Genomic DNA, 17491 nt, shown 5'->3' with positions numbered 1-17491 from the left:
TTCCGGGAGGTTAAACTAGAATTACTTCCAGGGCTGCCCGTACTTACTATGGCTCACCCAGCGGTCTTTCGCTTCAACAAATAAACCCTGTACGAAAAAAAAAAATCTCTGAGAACTTTTCTCTAGCTCCTGACGCCCGTGGTTATGACATACTACCGGATTTTTCCCGATTTTAAAAATTATTTGTTACACATTCTAATCTCTACTAGCCAATCTCCAAAATGGCGCCGACGGCCTCGCTGGGTCAGAGGCGAGTCACGTGGGTCCCCCCGGTTCCGGCGCGCTAGAGGCCCCGGGTGGTGAACGAGGCTCCGGCACCATGTCTGGTTTGTGTGGCCCACTCTCCTGGCCTGGCCCTCGCCCCTGTGCGTTGCTCCTTCTGTTCCTGCTCGGCCCCAGCTCGGTGCTCGCCATCTCCTTCCATCTGCCCGTGAACTCTCGCAAGTGTCTCCGCGAGGAGATCCACAAGGACCTGCTCGTGACGGGCGCCTACGAGATCACCGACCAGTCGGGGGGCGCAGGCGGCCTGCGCACCCATCTCAAGGTGCGGCGCGGGGGCGGGCGGCCAGACGGCCGGCGTCGTGCGGGGGAGGCCGAGGTGGTGGGGAGAGTGGCCGGCGGGCGGAGGCCGGGGGTTGGCCTGCTCCCCCACCCCCAACCCCAGCGCTCTGGACGTGCGGTGCGGACCGCCCCTTCACCCCGCGCGTTGGGGTTCGCGGGGCGGGGCTGCGCGCCCAAATCCCGGGCCCGTGGAAGGGCTTGGGAGGCGTTGGCGGCGTGAGAGCCTAGAGAGCTAGGACAATTTCGGCTGTCGTCAAGGTCCTGCCCCTGGGAGGGCTCAGGAATCTTGAGCAATAACGTGATTTCCCCGAGTAATCCTAGAGGATCAGTGGGATTGACATCATAAGACACCACAACACCTACAGGATAATGGAGACAATAAGATTGACTGTGACTAATAAAAAGTGTTATATATTTAAGCATCTGCCGTGTCACTTCCTGTGCCTTTTAAAGGTACGGTTAGTTCAAACACTCCATAAATAAGGAAACTGAGGCTCAGGGAGAATGAACAAGTGTTCCCGATGGAATTGGCCCACTCAGTGAATTGACGAAAAAGTGCCACAATCTTCCTTTTGCTCTTAATTTGTGATTTCTGGGATTTATCAGAGTTCATTATTGGTCACAAGATGGTCGTAGTCTCTAGTGTCTTCACTTAGCTACACCAGGTTCGGCTGGACCATTGAATGGTGACAGCTTCATTACATAATGCCTTTTGGTCCCCGTTTTCAGGGGGGTTTTGCTTGGCCAGATTTTTGAGATGTTAATAGTCAACATCTTGTGTTCTGGGTAATTGTATTCATTCACATTTAACACTGGCAATTTTCTTGCTTCTTTTTAACTGTGTGTGTATGTGTAGCGTGTGGGTGCCTAGGGTCTGTGGAGGGGCATCAGATTTCCTAGAACTGGAGCTATAGATGGTTGTAAACCACCATGTAGGTGCTGGGAACTCAGCCTGGGTCTTCTGAAAGGGCACCAAGTGACCTAAACCTCTGAACCGTCTCTCCAGCCTGAAACAGTTTACTGTTAACAAGCTTCAGATGTAGTGTTTACGGTGTCAGACCACAGTGGTGGTACTGTAACATACTTTGAGAAAACCTCTTCAGGGCTATTGTTTTGTGACCCATGGTATATAATCCTCCTTAAATACTAAACTGTCTAAGTGGTGATGGCACATACATTTTCAAGACGTGGATACAATGTTTGGGCTTCAGGCTCTTCTCAATAGAAGTAATGCCCCGAATCAAAGAATTTGAGCAGCCAAAGAGGCCTTGCTCTGCTGCGTAGCTGTCGCCCCTGGAGTCCTGTGTTTGGAAAGTACTCAGTGGCTTGCTGCTGCCTGTCTGATAATTGACGTTTACCAACACGCTCCTCATGAGAACACCCTTGAAGCTTCCATGCGTGTTCTAACTAGGGCCTCGCTGACCAGAGCTCATTGTCACTACTTCTGTTTACCCTAGTCTCCCTTCTTAGGCCAGTAGTTTCCTAAGCAGGCCTTGTTCCCCTGTTTGTGTTTTCTGGAGTGTTCAGCGTGGTGCTTCGCTTCTGGTAGCACTGAGTGGAAGGAGGAGCTGTGCTGTAACCCTAGAGTAAGGAGCATCTGAGGCTGGACCAGAGGCTGCTGAAGGGACCTCACCGGCAGGAGTTTGTGCCTCTGCTCACGAGGATTTCACCAACACTTAGTTACTCTCACTTTGTCTGCTGTGTCCTTACTACGAGCCAGCTTAACTGGACTACTGGAACCCTAAACTCAACTGGCAAGTAGCTAACACACAGGAACGAATTGAGCCAGGTATCAAGAAAGAAGAAAACTGAGAAGCAGCGATGAATAAAGGAACATAGCTGGCAGTGGTGGAGAAGGGGAATTTGGAGTGACTAGTACTCCCCTCCTTTTTTTTGATGTTAGTCTTCACTGGAAGCCCAGGTTGGCCTAGAACCCTCTCTCCTCCTGTCTCAGCCTTGCAAGTGCAGGAGTTATAGCTGTGTGCCAGTATGCCCAGCAGTACCCAGGCCAGAATGAGTTGCCTTGCAAACATGTGAGCCCCTTGTCTTATCTGGTTTTAAAAATGAAATTTTAAAAAACATACAAATTTTGATGCCAAATTCCTGAGTTTTATCGCCAGTCGCATGTCTGTTGGCAGTGTTTTGTCCTCACTATTAGAGAGACTATAACCGTTACTTCTGCTACCCAGATTCTGCCACTGCTCAGGATCCATGCTGGCTTAATCTTCACTCTTTCCCTTTAGTATTTTATGTTAAATCATTCTGAGCCCAGGAAACGCTAGATATTTCAGTCCAGTCGGCATCAGCTTGAATCTTTAAAAAAAGATAGGAACATGACTACCATGCTTTATGGCCATGTGACACCCTTCCAAAATTAACAATGAGCTAGGTACAGTTGCACGTGTCTGTAGTCCTAGCTAGTCAGGGGGCTGAGGCAGGAGGATTAGTTGAGCCCCAGGAATTTGGAACCAGGCTGAACAACATAGTGAAGACAAGGCCGCAGTGAGATGACCCCTTGAGCCCTTGAGGTCGAGACCTGTACGATTTAATAGATTTAGACCCCCTTCTCAAAACCAAACACATTAAAATCCCATAATGATTCCTTAATGTCATGTAATACCCATCATATACTAAGATTTCCATAAGTAAAGGCTCTTGTCACTATGCCTAAGTTCAACCCCTGGGATGCACGTGGTAGGTGGGGACAGTCAACTCCCAAAAGCTGTCCTCTAACTTCCACCTGTGCACATATGCAAAATGTGCACACACATAATAAATTACAACAACAGTTTAAAAATTTCCCACTTGTTTGAAAAAGACCTATTTAAAGTTAATTTGTTGGGGCCAGAGAGGTGGCTTAGCATTTAAGAACAAGTACTATTCTTGTAGAGGACCTCAGTTTTAGGTTCCCAGCACCCACTCCGACAGCTCCGCCATTATTTCTTACAAAGGAGTAAGGTATAAATATGGAATCAGATTCCATTTTATCTTTTTGATGTGGGTACTTGATAGCTGGTGTGGTGTAGGGATGGTTGATTGTCTCCACCCACCATGAGGACTTGGGAGGCAGAGACAGGTGGATCTTTGTGAGTTTGAGGCCAGCTCGGTCTACAGAGCAAGTTCTAAAGACAGGCTCCAAAGCTACAGAGAAACCCTGTCTCGAAAAACCAAAACCAAACAACCACAAATGCAAAACAAGCTGTTTCAGACACACTTTGTGTTGCAGATTTCCAGTTGTCTACCTTATCACTCTTTCCCACTCATTGCATAAAATGAAGCTAAGCCATCCTTCATCATAGATTAGAAAGACTTCGTTACCCAGATGTGAAGTTGGAAGTGCCCCCTCATCATCCGTAGTTAGTATAGATGTTACTCTATTAACTTGAGGTCCTAATAAAGCCTGTTGTAGGAGCCATGGTCCTGAGTGAAGGGACCATAGATGTGAGCACCATGCTGGACAGTGTGAAGAGATGTTCTATGTAATACAGTTGCCATGGTTTTTAAGAGAATGATTATATTTCTGGTGTCTGTACTGAGAACATTTCTGTATTGTAGAGGAAAATATTTCTGGTGTCTGTACTGAGAACATTTCTGTATTGTAGAGGAAAACAATCAGAAACCTGTTGCTTATTTCTCAAAAGAAGCTTTTCTTCTATCAGTAACTATCGTGTGAATCCTTGCTTGGGCTCACCTTTTTCTTTTAGTGAAAATATGGCCCTGTTAAATTGATACTTAATGATACTGGTATCAGTGGATTAAAACCAGACCAGTAACTAGATGGTTTGCTACAGAAGGCCAGTTGGTACATTAACGTTTGATTGCATTACAGTTGAGTTTCTTCTTGTATTATATACAAATCTTCTAGCTCTTTCTTTAAGCCCTGACCCATTTCCTTCTTCATAAAAGTTAAAGGATGGTGTTTCTTACTCAGTGACCAGTTAAGACTGTTCTAGAAAGGGGGACTGCTTAGATTTTGAAGTCAGTGATAACCTCTGAAGACAATCTAGTTTTTAGGAAGAGGAACAGATTATAAAGTTGACCTTGAGGGGTGCAGTGACCTTGGTTTGCCAGTTGATGGCTGGTGTTTGCTGTTAAGCCTCTGCCTCCATATTCCTATCTGCCCAGCAGCACAGACAGTAGGGCCCTCTGTGAAAGCATCCGGCTGGCCACAGACCAGAATTTGGCCTGCAAACAAGCCTCAGACTTGAGGGAGGCTGATGTCATCTGCTGTATCCTGCGCCCCAACTTCATTGTTCAACATAATGTGTGGGAAATCAAGAGACTACTTGTTAAAAGAGAACAAGGCTTTGTTTGTGCTTAAAAGGGTCATGCTGGAGGTTTTTACCGTAAATAACTCTGGAACAGTATGAAAAAAAACATTTGATCTGGCTTCACCCCCGCAGTGGTGGTGTTGGGACAGCGACTGGCCTTTCATTCTCCCTGCCTCCCTTCCTCTTTTTCCTCTTCTTCCCTGTGTCCACCCCCGGCAGTCAAGCTTGACTGTTGCCTGTGTTAAGTTAATGTAGCAAATGCTGACAGAAGCAGGAAGAGAGCAGCATCTGCCTGTTATCCCACCAGTGCTTGAAGTTTTCCATTTCTGAGTCTCAGTTATACAGAAAGCCCCTTCCCTGATCGTATTTTAGCTTAAACCCCATGGGCGGTGGTGCTGTGTCATCACTGAGTTGGGTGGGACACCTGAAGGATTTAGAGCTGAGTGCTGCTTGCTGTTTCGGTTTGACTTTGTTCTCAGTAGGATCTCTGTGTTCTTCTGACTTCCAGAAACACAGGCGATAGACTGTATTTGCTCATGACTGGGAATTCAGGGTAGGTAGGGGTATGAATTAACAGGTACTGTTCTTGCAGAGGACTTGAGTTTGGTTTCTAGCATCCCACTGGGTTGTTTACAGCCACCTATGACTCCAGCTCCAGGGCCACCTGCGCTTCCACATAGACAGATGTAATTAAAAATAAATCTTACCAAAAAAAAAAAGAAGAAAGAAAAATCAGTAAATTCTGTTCATGATCTTCATTTTCGAAATACACTTGTGGTTTGCATATTTCTTTGTGCAGGAAGTTGAACTCAGAGCTTCTAGAATACTCACATACCTAACCCCTGCCCTGAGTTAGTCTCTTTTTTTCCCCCATCTTAAGACATGGTCTCATATAGCCTAGGCTAGGCTCAAGCTTGCTATGTAGCTGAGGATAACTCTTCTGTTCGTCCTCTGTTTCCCAGATGTTGGAATTATAGGTATGAATTACTACCCTTGGCTCTGCACTGCGTGTGTGTGTGTGTGTGTGTGTGTGTGTGTGTGTGTGTGTGTGTACATGTGTGAGAATCCCATGCGAGCATGTGGAAGTCAGAGGGCAACCTGCAGGAGTTGGTTGGTGTGGGTTCCTGGCACCAGGCTGGGATCAAGCACCCTTATTGGCTGAACCATCTTGCTAGCCGCAGCCTTTTGAAATGTGTGTCCTTCTTTTCCCTGACAAGAACTCCTCGTGGGTTTTTTTGGAATAGGATCTTACCTGGAAGCCCTGGTACTCACGAAGAGTTTGGTCTCAAAGTTGAGCCCCTACCTCTGCCTTACAAGTGCTGGGATTACAGGCATGAGCAGCAGACCTGGCTTCCTGTTGAATTATTCTTGTAGTTTACTCCTTATCAGATTATAAACCACATTCCGGAAGTGCCAGAGTTAACCCTGCTTTCCTCACTGTGTTGGTTGGGTTTCTATTGCTGTGATAAAACACCATGACCAAAAGCAACTTGATATATAGTGTGCTGTCCAGGAAGTCAGGGCAGGAACCTGGAGGCAGAAACCGAAACAGGCCATGGTGGAATGGGGCTTACTGGCATACTACTTGAGGCTTGCTCAATTTGTTTTCTTTTTCTTTCCTTCTTACTTCCTTCCTTTCTTTTTCTGGGGGATAGTTGTTGTTTTTGTTTTTCAAGACAGGGCTTTCTGTAGCTTTGAAGCCTGTCCTGGAACTAGTTCTTATAGACTAGGCTGGCCTTGAATTTAGAGATCCACCTGCCTCTGCCTCCCAAGTGCTGGAATTAAAGGCACGCACCACCACCACCTGGCTCAATTTGTTTTCTTATATTATTCAGGACCACCTGCCCATAAGTGGCACTGCCCCCAGTGAGTTGGGCTCTGCCACATCAATCAACCATTATAAGAAAATGCCCCATAGGCTTGCCCACAGCCAATCTGGTGGGTGCGTTTTCTCAATTGAGGTTCCTTTTTTGTTTTTCGAGACTGGGTTTCTCTATAGCTTTGAAACCTGTCTTGGAACTAGCTCTTGTAGACCAAGCTGGCCCCAAACTCAACAGAGATCCGCCTGCCTCTACCTCTCAAGTGCTGGGATTAAAGATGTGCGCCACCACTGCCCGGCTGAGGTTCCCTCTTAAATGATTGTAGCTTGTGTCACCGTGGCAAAACACTAACCAGTACATTTATTCTCCCTTTCGGTCATCTGAAAGGATGGAGTACCTGCTTTGCCAGGCCTTTGGACTGTCCAGTTTCAAATGTCCCACTATTTCCTTGACGATAGAGCCTCTTGTTCTCTGTTTCCATGCAGTGACCGTCTGGGCCCAGTTGTTCTGGGTTTCGTTAACACAGCATACTGCTCTGCCTTTGGTGAGCGGTTTGGCGGGAAGAATGAGGATAACCTGAGGACTTAGGGAGTTCTGAGCTAGGACTGTCAGACAGTTGTGAGAAGTACTGCGAGCCCTTCAGACAGTAATACTCCACTGAGTGCTTGCATGATAGGCACGGTTCCAGGCCTCGGCCCTCTGCAGTGATCTTATGAAGGGTGCTCAACCGTGTCCTTCCTTCGTGAGTAAAGCACACCTTGTCAGAGGCTTTACAGCCAGTAAGTGATGTGGCCAAGAGTCAGACTCTAGAAACTTCTGGTTCTTTTCTTCTCTGTTTTTGTTTGTTGATTTGAGACCGGGCCTTGTATTGGGTCTCAGCTGGCCTTGAACCCTGTGGCCTCCTTTCTGACCTCTGCCTCTGCCTCTGCCCAGGTGCTGAGATTGTTGTGTGCACTATCATGCCCAGCTCAGACCCTCCCAGCTTTTATTTATTTATTTATTTTTAATTTTTTTTTTGTTTTGTTTTTTTGAGACAGGGTTTCTCTAGTTTTGGAGCCTGTCCTAGAACTAGTTCTTGTAGACCAGGCTGGCTTCAAACTCACAGAGATAGATCCACTTGTCTCTGCCTCCTGAGTGCTGGGATTAAAGGCATGCACCACCACCACCCGACGCTTTTTTTTTCTTTTTTTAATTATTTTATTTTACATGTGTGGGTGTTTTGCTTGCATGTATGTCTGTGTGCCACATTCATGTCTGGTTCAAAGGAAGCCTTCTTCTGGCTCCCCTGAGACTGGAGTCACTGATGCTGTCTGCCGTCATGTGGGTGTTGGGACTGGACTGGTCGCTCTGCAAGAGCAACAGGTGCTCTAACGGGTGAGCCATCTCCCAGCCCAGAACCTTCCATCTTAACTAACACCCTGTATTGTCTCTCAGAGAAAGAAAGGAGGGGTCTTTGTCGAGAGTATTTTATTTTATACTGGGCTTCTAGGCAGGACCTACAGGGTTGGTAGTTGTCCTTAAAATCATTTACTCAGCCGGGCGGTGGTGGCACACGCCTTTAATCCCAGCAGTAGGGAGGCAGAGGCAGGCGGATCTCTGTGAGTTCGAGACCAACCTGGTCTACAAGAGCTAGTTCCAGGACAGGCTCCAAAACTACAGAGAAACCCTGTCTCGAAAAACAAACAAACAAACAAAAAAAAAAAAAACAAAAAAAAATCATTTACTCAGTGTTCTATCAGACTGACTGTAACCTACGGAGACAAGAGCATAGATAGGGGCCAACCTGAAGGGAGTTATAGCTTACGTTTCTACCAGATTTATTTTTAAAAAATTTAAGAGCACTTGGGAGGCAGAGGCTGGTGGCTCTCTATGCGTTCAAGGCCAGCATGGTGCACAAAGTGAGTTCCAGGACAGCTAGAATTGTTACACAGAGAAACCCTGCCTTGGAATAAACAAAACCCAAAAGGAGGGGAACAATTAAAAAGGAATGTAAGATTCTTTTATGTATATAAGCGTTGCTTGTATGTATGTCTGTGCACCATGTGCGAGCCTGTTGCCTATCAAGACCAGAAGAAGGTGTTGGATCCCTGGAACTGGAGTTAGAGATGGTTGTTAGCCACTATGTGGGTGCAAAGAATCAAACCTAGGTCCTCTTAACTGCTGGGCCCCCTTTTCCAGCCCTTAGGATGGCTCTTCTGTCTGATGACTTTCTCATGATACAGCTGGGTGTATGTGTGGGTGGGGGGCGGGGACTACAGAGGTCAAATGTCATTCTTATTACTTATCAACACGATTGTCACAGATCATCTGGCCGAGTTAGTGTTTGTCAGGCTTCTGCACAGTAGCTATTCTTTATGCTGTGTTCTTTGGGATGAAGTCATTTAGTGCAGCCAGCCCACACTTTAGGAGCGGGGAGTTGGATTGACTTCCTTAAGGGTGTGGTGTCAGTCTTCTGAAAGAGACTTGTGTCTTCTCCCTCAGTTGTTTGCTTAATTGTGTGTTACTGTATGGATTCATGGCTATTGTATACTTCAAACTACAGTCCATTTCCACTGTTTTCGGTGACCCAGTTGTTTCCAGCTTGGCTGTTCAGAGCGGTTTGTCTTTTCCACGTACTCCCATCCTTGGGGTTTGTTTTTGAGGGCTGGCACTATAAGATACTATGATTGTGTGTATTTTCTAATTGGTCCTAGAATCCTGGGTCCCCATTTCTCCAGGGAGCCCTGTTTTTGTTTATTGGATCGTCTGTTGTTAAAGTAGATAGCATTGTTAATAAGTTTTTTTTTGTTTGTGTCTGATGCCCTCCTCCAACAGTTGTAGCAACAGGTTGCTGAATAGTCTCACCCTTGCAGTTTTGGAGCAGAGCTGGTGTTGGGTGAGCAGCAGGAGCTGGGCTGGAGAAAAGAGTCATGGGAAGGGGGCCAAGTGCTTGGGAGCAGTCAGGGTCCTCTGGGTCCTATATGAGATCAGGCCATCAGTGCAGAGAGAGGGTCAGTCACAAAGAGCTGAACTCGCACTGTTTGTGTCTTTAGAGGCTGTGGTTGAAAATGGCAGGGACCTTCCTGATAAATTGTCCGTCTTCAGTTCCAAGAAAATCGTCCCTGAGCTAAGTTGGTGGGCTTTCATCACTGAACAAATCATATACAACTCAGCTTGTTTGCTTCCAGTCTTTTACTCTCGATTTCAAGCAGACTTGAGGTCAGATGCACCATACAGACACCAGACTCTTGAGACGCTTGCTTGTTCCTTTCTCCAGGTGCGCACTGTTCTGTTTTATTCCTGTGTGCTTTATCAACCTGAGCGACCTACAGCTCCTCTACGTTCAGGCAGGGTGTTTGTTATCGTGAATGTTCCGTGATGGAACTGGTCAGCAGCAGGCCCCAGGACCAGCTCAAGAACCTGCTCCTAGCCACTGCTTAGACTAATCCAAGAAGAGAGGATTCTAGATGAATTTATTTCCCCAGTGACCCATTTTCTCACTTAGTTTCGGTGTGAGTATTCACATAGTCTTGAAATCAACTCTTCTGCTTATACAATTAACACCTTTTCCCCTCTTTTCAAGTTGTGAATTTTGGTTTGCTTTTCATTAGAAACTGTTACCTAGAAACAAAATTTTATTACTTCCTATTCCATGATGTCATTTATGGACAAATTTTAGAACTTAATATTACCTTTGTTTAATCAGAGAAGTCTACGGTAAATTATTATGAGTATTTTGTTGTTGTTTAGCCTGGCATGGTAGTGCATGGTGACTTATGGCTATAATCCCATCACTGGGGAGGCAGGTTTCAGGAGGACAATCCCATAGTTGAGTTCCATCCCAGCTGGAATAAAAATTTTGTAATTAAAGGAAAGTTAAAAATATCATTTGTGCCTGGGTTAGTAGTGTACAACTTTAATCCTGTCATTAGGGAGGCAGAGGTAGGCAGATTTCTAAATTCAAGGCCAATCTGGTCTATGGAGGGAGTTCCAGAACAGCCAGGGCTGAAAACCAAAGCAACAACAAACAAAACAAAAGGCAACATCATTTGCTTAGGCTGCATTCCTAGCACTCAGGGAACTGAGGCAGGAGAGTTACCACAAATTCCAGGCTTCCCAGTGCTACAAGGCAAAGCTGGAAAACCAATAAATAAATTAATTCATCATTTCAGCCCATAGATTGTGGGTTCTGATTAATCACTGTGTTTGGCCCAGTTTCCTATTCTTTCATTTTAGCACCTGCTGGTTTTCATGATGATGTTGGGGTTAAGGGATGTGATTTTTTTTTCTTTGCAAGACTAATAGCTTTGCTGTTAAATGACTGCAGTTATTTGCACTTGATAGAAAGTTCCCTGACTTTTAGGAAAATATTAAGATGGATTAGAATGCCCAGCAGTTTGCATGAGTTAGTCCAATCTGCAAGCTCAATTGCTTAGATTCTAAGTGTCCAGATAACTACTCTAACATGGTTGGATTCTAAGTATCCAGATAACTACTCTAACATGGTTGGGTTAACTTAAGTGATAAGGACAGAGTTGTGATGGCCAAGGGAGCACTAAGCATTATTCAAATTGTTTCTGGAAGGCGAATTTCATGCTTATTGGAAGGCAGTGGGTTGGGGTTGGTGTGGGGGTCCCTGCACGTCTACAGCTGCTAGGGAAATAAAGTATCCTTGTGAGGTAAAAATGAAACTCTGGTCAGCACAGCTTAGCTGTTGATGGGTCAAATGCTTCCAGAGTCTGACCTCAGGGTTTATTTTCCTTACACATTTAAACACAGGAAAACTTTAGGAAAGGCTTCCACATGGCAGTTATCACAGCAAAACTTCGGGCTACAGCCCTTCAGCCAAGCACCTATGACCTTAACCAGAGGAATGAACTTTATTGATTGATAAACAGTGTTCAGGGCATGGGCATAGGGGAAGGGTTTATAATAAGCATAAAGATGTGTTCCATTGACTGAGGATTGCTCAGGATTTGGGGGGATTCAGTTGAAGGCTGGCGTTATAGAATAGCAAAAGATCACCAGGTTATTAGACAAAATCCACTCCCGCCTTCTAGGTGAACAGGTGCCATTTGCTCCCTTTGAAGAAAAAAGGCTGTGTGTTTAACAATTCTGGTTTCTACTTGCTTTCTGTAAGTTGAGACCTCTACAGGTTGGAGCTGGAGAGATGGTTCAGCAGTCTTCTAGAGGACCTGGGTTCATTCCCAGCAGCCTCATGGTACCTCACAACCATCTGTAACTCCAGTTTCAGAGTATATAATGCTTCTTTATCTTTTGACCTCTAGATACATGTGTGTTACGCATACAAACATACAGGCAAAATACATACATAAAATTAAATCTTAAAAAAAATTTTAAAAATTGGGTCCTTCATTCTACCCTCTAGTAATGCAGTTGAATCTTTGCCCTCAAATGAATTTACCGTCTTATGGGTTTTCAGATGTCATGGAGCATACAGAGCAAGTAGTTCTTCCATTCTGTAATTTCTCAGCGCAGTGTAGAGGGGGCATTTATAGGTCCCAGTTGGAGGTATGGATTGTGGAGTCCTTAGAGGAGCAGTTCTGGATTTGTGTTGCAGATTGCTCCATGCAACATCATCACCAATGCTTTGCTAAGAGTTTTATGACCTGCATTTAAGGACTTTTATAATCTGGAAAGGCTCCTTTCATTAAATTAAAAAAAATATTGAAGAACACTTTTTAATATTTTAGGAGAAAAAGTGATCATAAGCTGTTTTCTAAGAAATAAGGTGGTTGGGCAAATGTGTGCCAGCTCTAATAAATGCTGTTAAATTGAGTTGTTTGTCTAGGCTGGTGACCTGGTCCCTTCCTTGCCTGGGTGTGGAGAAGGTGAAATCTCTGATCATTCGCTGCTGTAAGCTTGCTCCTTTCTCCCGTTGTCCTCTACTGGTTCCCTTACGACTTAACACATCTTAGCAGCTCTGTTCCGTTTAGAATTAGACTAATAGCAAAAGCCATAATGGAATCTCTTTGCCCAGATTCACTCTAGAAAAGTTCTGTGTTGTCTGAAGCCGTTCATAGGAGATTAACCAAAGTGGGGTTTTCACATCGCTTTGTTCCTACAGTCTGCCTTTTTAATTTTTTCAGATTTAATTTTATATGTATGAATATTTTGCCTGCATGTATGTATACTGTATCACATGTGTGCCCCGTGACTGAGGAGGTCAGAAAAGTGCCGTAGCCTCTGGAACTGGAGTTATAGATGCTTGTGAGCTCACATTTGGAAGCTGGGAATCAAGCCCAGGTCCTCTGCAAAAGCAGCAAGTGCTCTAAACCCCTTTGCCATCTCTTAAATCTGCGTTTTTGAACTTTGCGGTGTGCTTTTGGGAGGCTGGCAGCAGGAAAGTGTCTGGTTCTGGGGAGAGGAAGTGGGGCAGCATACTTGCTGCGTAATGGGATTTGATTAGTTTCCAGACCTTTTTGCCTTATAATATGTGTATAGTCGGGATTATCAAGAAGTTTGCTTGCTTGCTTTTTTTCCTTAATTGATTATCCAGGCAAAGTATCCCATGAACAGAGGCATTAATGACTCTTGAGGGCCCAGTGTTCCGTAGCTGAGCTCACGACCCCTGTGTCGGCCTGCTCGTCCCTCAGGTGCGCATGAGTGCAGATGAGCAGTGCTGGGCACCGTTGGGAGGACTGTCGGCTGCCTTTACCGCTCGGCTTCCTTGGTTGATGGTCACCTGTTAAGTTTCAGAAATTCCTATGTGCATGTAGCGGTGCTTCTTTGCATTGCATTCCGTCTGCTTTTGTGTCTTGTTTTCAGCTTCATTTTTGGTATAACTGGTAAATAGAAGTTGTATTTACAATGTTAATGCTTTGACAAACCAAGTTAATTAGATTATTTTACCACTTCATACCAAAAGCCAACAGATACACAGAAAGAACAGATACCATCTTTTTTTTGTTTTGTTTTTGAGACAGAGTTTCTCTGTAGCTTTGGCGCCTGTCCTGGAACTAGCTCTGGCTTTGAACTCACAGAGATCCGCCTGCCTGTGCCAACCAAGTGCTGGATTAAAGGCATGTGCCACCACCGCCCAGCTGTCTGTCATTATTAATCATAAAGGAAATGTAAAACAAAGCCAAAACAGCAAAAAGTAAATAGTTAATAACCTTTCCCTAACTTACCCAGGGACCACAGATCTCAGTATCTTAAATATTTCCCAAGTTAATGGGTGATGTGAATTGCCTAAACTCTGAACTAATATTAACCAGTGTTATTAGCGAATTTGGAAATTTTATTAACGCATCCTTTCAAATTTGTCTAACAAGTTAACTTTCTTTAGTTATTATTTTTTCCAAAATGCAATAACTTTATTTTTATGCTAAGTAACATATGCCTTTGTAGAAAATTAAGAAAATAGAAGAGTCAGTAAAAAAGACTGATTAGAATTCAATTCTCAGAACCCCCGTGGTAAAAGGAGACTCTTATTTCCACATGTGTGGTATGGCCCCTGCCCTCATCAAAATAAGTAAATAGATGTAATAAAACACAGAGAGAGGCTGATTCTCTGTGTGTGTGTGTGTGTAAAGAGGAAGTCCTATTATTCAGAATTAACTACTTTTAAAATGTACTACTACTTAGCCTGTGGTACATGGTAGTACACGCCTGTGAGTTTGACCCCAGCCTGGTCTACATAGTGAGTTCCAGGATGGCCAAGACCACATAATGGGGAGATACTGTCTCAAAACAACAACAGAACAAAATGAAAGGTGCTTCTACCTTCATGTATTGTAAATCCAAATAAAATATCATTATGTCTTGTGTATTTGATATGTAAATACTTAAGTAGGCATTTTCAGTCATTGCATACATTCCTTGTTGTCTCAGAGCCTTTTTGGAGCTTCAGCAGCAGCACCCTGTCGGAGCAGAGTGTCTGGAAGTTTGCAGTCTCTGCAGCCCCTAGGAGGGACTGTCAGGGCTGCTATGGGAAAGGCCCTGAGAAGACCTGGTGTTCTTCAGTAGAGAATAGTGGTGATTGCTAGATAGGTTGATTGTGTACTTCAGGTTTGGATTTGCTATGCTTTTCCTTATGGTAAAATACCAGCTGTTTAAGAAAGAAGGTGGTTGGGGCTGGAGAGTCATCTCAGCCATTAAGAACACTTGTTGCTCTTCCATAGGTTCTAGGTTAATTCCCAGCACCAAGTTGGCAGTTCACATATATCTGTAACTCCAGTTCCAGGGGATCTGACACTGTCTTCTGTCTCCTGTAGGCACCAGGCATGCACATGGTACACGGGCATATATGTAGGCAAAACACCCATTGTCTTGTTTTTGAGACAGGCTCTCTCTACAGTCCTGGCTGACCTAGAACTCACTATGCAGTCCCGGCTAATCTTGAACATAGAGAGATCCGCCTGCCTCTTCCAGTGCTGGGATTGAAGGTGTGAGCCACTACACCCGGCTAAATAATTAAGGTGTTTTAATTTCTCCATTTTACAAATATAAAGAATGTGTTAGGCCAGGTGTGGTAGCACACACCTTTAATCCCAGTACTCTGGAGGCAGAAGCAGGTGGATCTTTGTGAGTTCAAGACCTCCCTGATCTGTATAGCCAGGGTTTTATATTGAACTTTTACAACATACTAAACACAGTCGTAACTAAATGGAATGTGTGCTTATATGTGCACATGCATGAGTAGGCTGTATATTAATAGCTAAATGCCTGTAATCTCGGTGCTCCCTGGGGTGAAGAGGCAGAAGGACGTTGCAAGTCATTATCTGCTACATAACAAATTCAGGGACAGCCCAGACTGCATGAACCCTGTCTTAAACAACAAAGAGGGCCGGGCAATGGTGGCATACTCAGGAGGCAGAGGCAGGTGGATTGCTGTGAGTTCGAGGCCAGCCTGATCTACAAGAGCTAGTTTCCAGGACAGGCTCCAAAGCTACAGAGAAACCCTGACTTGAAAAACAAAACAAAACAACCAACCAAACAAACAAACAAAAAAAACAAAACAAAAAAAACCCAGAAAGGTCTGAATGTGTGCTACTTGATTTTACTTTAAAAATTTCACTTCTAGACTGGCCATGGTGGTACATGACTTTAATTAATTTCAGCACACAGATTGGCAGATCTCTGTGAGTTCAAGGCCTGCCTCATTTATATAGTGAGTTCCAGAGCTATGTGGGAAGGCTTTATCTTAAGACAATTTTTTTCATCTATCAAAGAATTCCATTTTAACAAATGACATTAGCATATTAAGTTTAATGTAAGGAAGCCACTTTCACATTGCAAAATAGCTTCCTCTTTTAAGTGACGAGTGGTTACTGGCTTTAGCCTGGGATCTCATTCCTTAAATCATCCCCTTGCTTTACATGTGGCCACTTACCAAGGTATGCCCTTCATCTGTTCTTGTAGGTGACCCTTCGATCATGGAGCAGTTACAAATGGGGAGGACTGCTGTGACCCTCGAATAAACAAGTCATTTGTGAATGATAAAGATGTCTTTTTGAAGAGGAAATTAGGCTTATCCTATATGTCTAAGATTCATTTTTTATTTAGTTTGTGTGTGTGTGTGTGTGTGTGTGTGTGTGTGTGTGTGTGAGAGAGAGAGAGAGAGAGAGAGAGAGAGAGAGAGAGAGATGCCCCTCTTTTTTTAAACTAAAATTTGGTATTTCCTACTGAATTGATCTTATTATTACAGATCTGAAGTAATTTTTGAAATTTTAAAGTCTTGATGATATGCATTCTCTGTGTAGTTAGGGATAACCTTGAACTTCTGACTCTCCTCCCAGTACTTGAACAGTATTGGGATTGCTGGTGTGCACTGCCACACTTGGTTTTTATATGGTGCTGGGGCCTTTGTGCATGCCGTCTTCAGTGAGCAACATTCCCAATTCCTGGCTCTTTTCATATTATCTCTGTCTCCCCAGTTTCTGTAATTACCCTTCCTCAGAGTTCTTTACCAAGTAACTGTTTTTTTCTTTCTTCTTTAGATCACAGATTCTGCTGGCCATATTCTATATGCCAAAGAGGATGCAACTAAGGGGAAGTTTGCTTTTACCACGGAAGATTATGACATGTTTGAAGTGTGTTTTGAGAGCAAAGGTAAGTGATCACAATGTCTTCCCTGCATTAAGCCTCCTCTCCCGCTCTGCAGAGCTACTTGCTGTAGTGAGCACTTTATTTCCGGCTTCATTTGGTTCTTGTTTATTCTGACACAGAGCCTTGTAGCCTCAGTGTGGGTTCATCATCTACAGATCGCTCTGTAGCAGACGCTGGTAATAGAGGAGGCTGGCCTGTGTAGTGGTGAGGTCCTCTGGAGCTGGAGAGGACTCAATTATTTTCCACTTAGTTTTGCTTTGAGCCTAAATCTTCTGTTCCAAAATCTGGAAAAGGAAAAAAAAAGATTATCTGTTTGCCAGGCAAATGCAGAGAGAGCGAGAGAGATCTATCTTTCAAAGGAAACAGAATATCTACTTTAATAAGAAATTGTATAGTTTATACTCAGATCAGCCAAAGACCCATGGTTTTGTGGTTTTAACTGGACTTGGAAAATGCTAATGCTGTCTGCTGTGGCACACAGAAATGAAAGACTTTGGTAGACAGAGAACAAGAACCAGGTATAGTACCTTGCACCTACAATCCCAGCACTCAGGAAACTCAAGCCAAAGGATTGCTGTGAGTTTAAGGCTATCCTGGGCTACAGTGTAAGAGCATCTTCAAAAATATTTTTAAAAAAATCACTGGGTGGTAGTGGCGCATGCCTTTAATCCCAGCACTTGAAAAGCAGAGATAGGCGGATCTCTGTGAGTTCGAGGCCCGCCTGGTCTACAGAGTGAGTACCAGGACAGGCTCCAAAGCTACAAAGAAACCTGCCTGTCTCAAATATAT

General features: G+C 44.3%; 1 protein-coding gene across 2 annotated transcripts in view; it reads left to right on the top strand.

The window, feature by feature from the left end:
* The first annotated feature begins 264 nt into the window (after positions 1–264).
* Tmed10 (transmembrane p24 trafficking protein 10) overlaps positions 265–17491 on the top strand; it is a 35952-nt gene continuing 18725 nt past the window's right edge. The window contains exons 1-2 of one of the 2 annotated variants that reach the window (XM_050164593.1): positions 265–544; positions 16594–16705. In XM_050164593.1, coding sequence (XP_050020550.1) covers positions 320–544; positions 16594–16705 — 337 coding nt within the window. In that variant the 5' untranslated portion in view covers positions 265–319. The remainder of the gene's footprint in view (positions 545–16593; positions 16706–17491) is intronic. The other variant, XM_050164592.1, reaches the window with a different exon arrangement.

This window comes from Alexandromys fortis, unplaced genomic scaffold (genome assembly GCF_014885135.2).
Source record: "Alexandromys fortis isolate MF-2015 unplaced genomic scaffold, M_Fortis_MF-2015_v1.1 scaffold_159, whole genome shotgun sequence".
NCBI lineage: Eukaryota > Metazoa > Chordata > Mammalia > Rodentia > Cricetidae > Alexandromys > Alexandromys fortis.
Note: the sequence above shows the minus strand (reverse complement) of the source record. Positions and strands in the feature narration are given on the sequence as shown.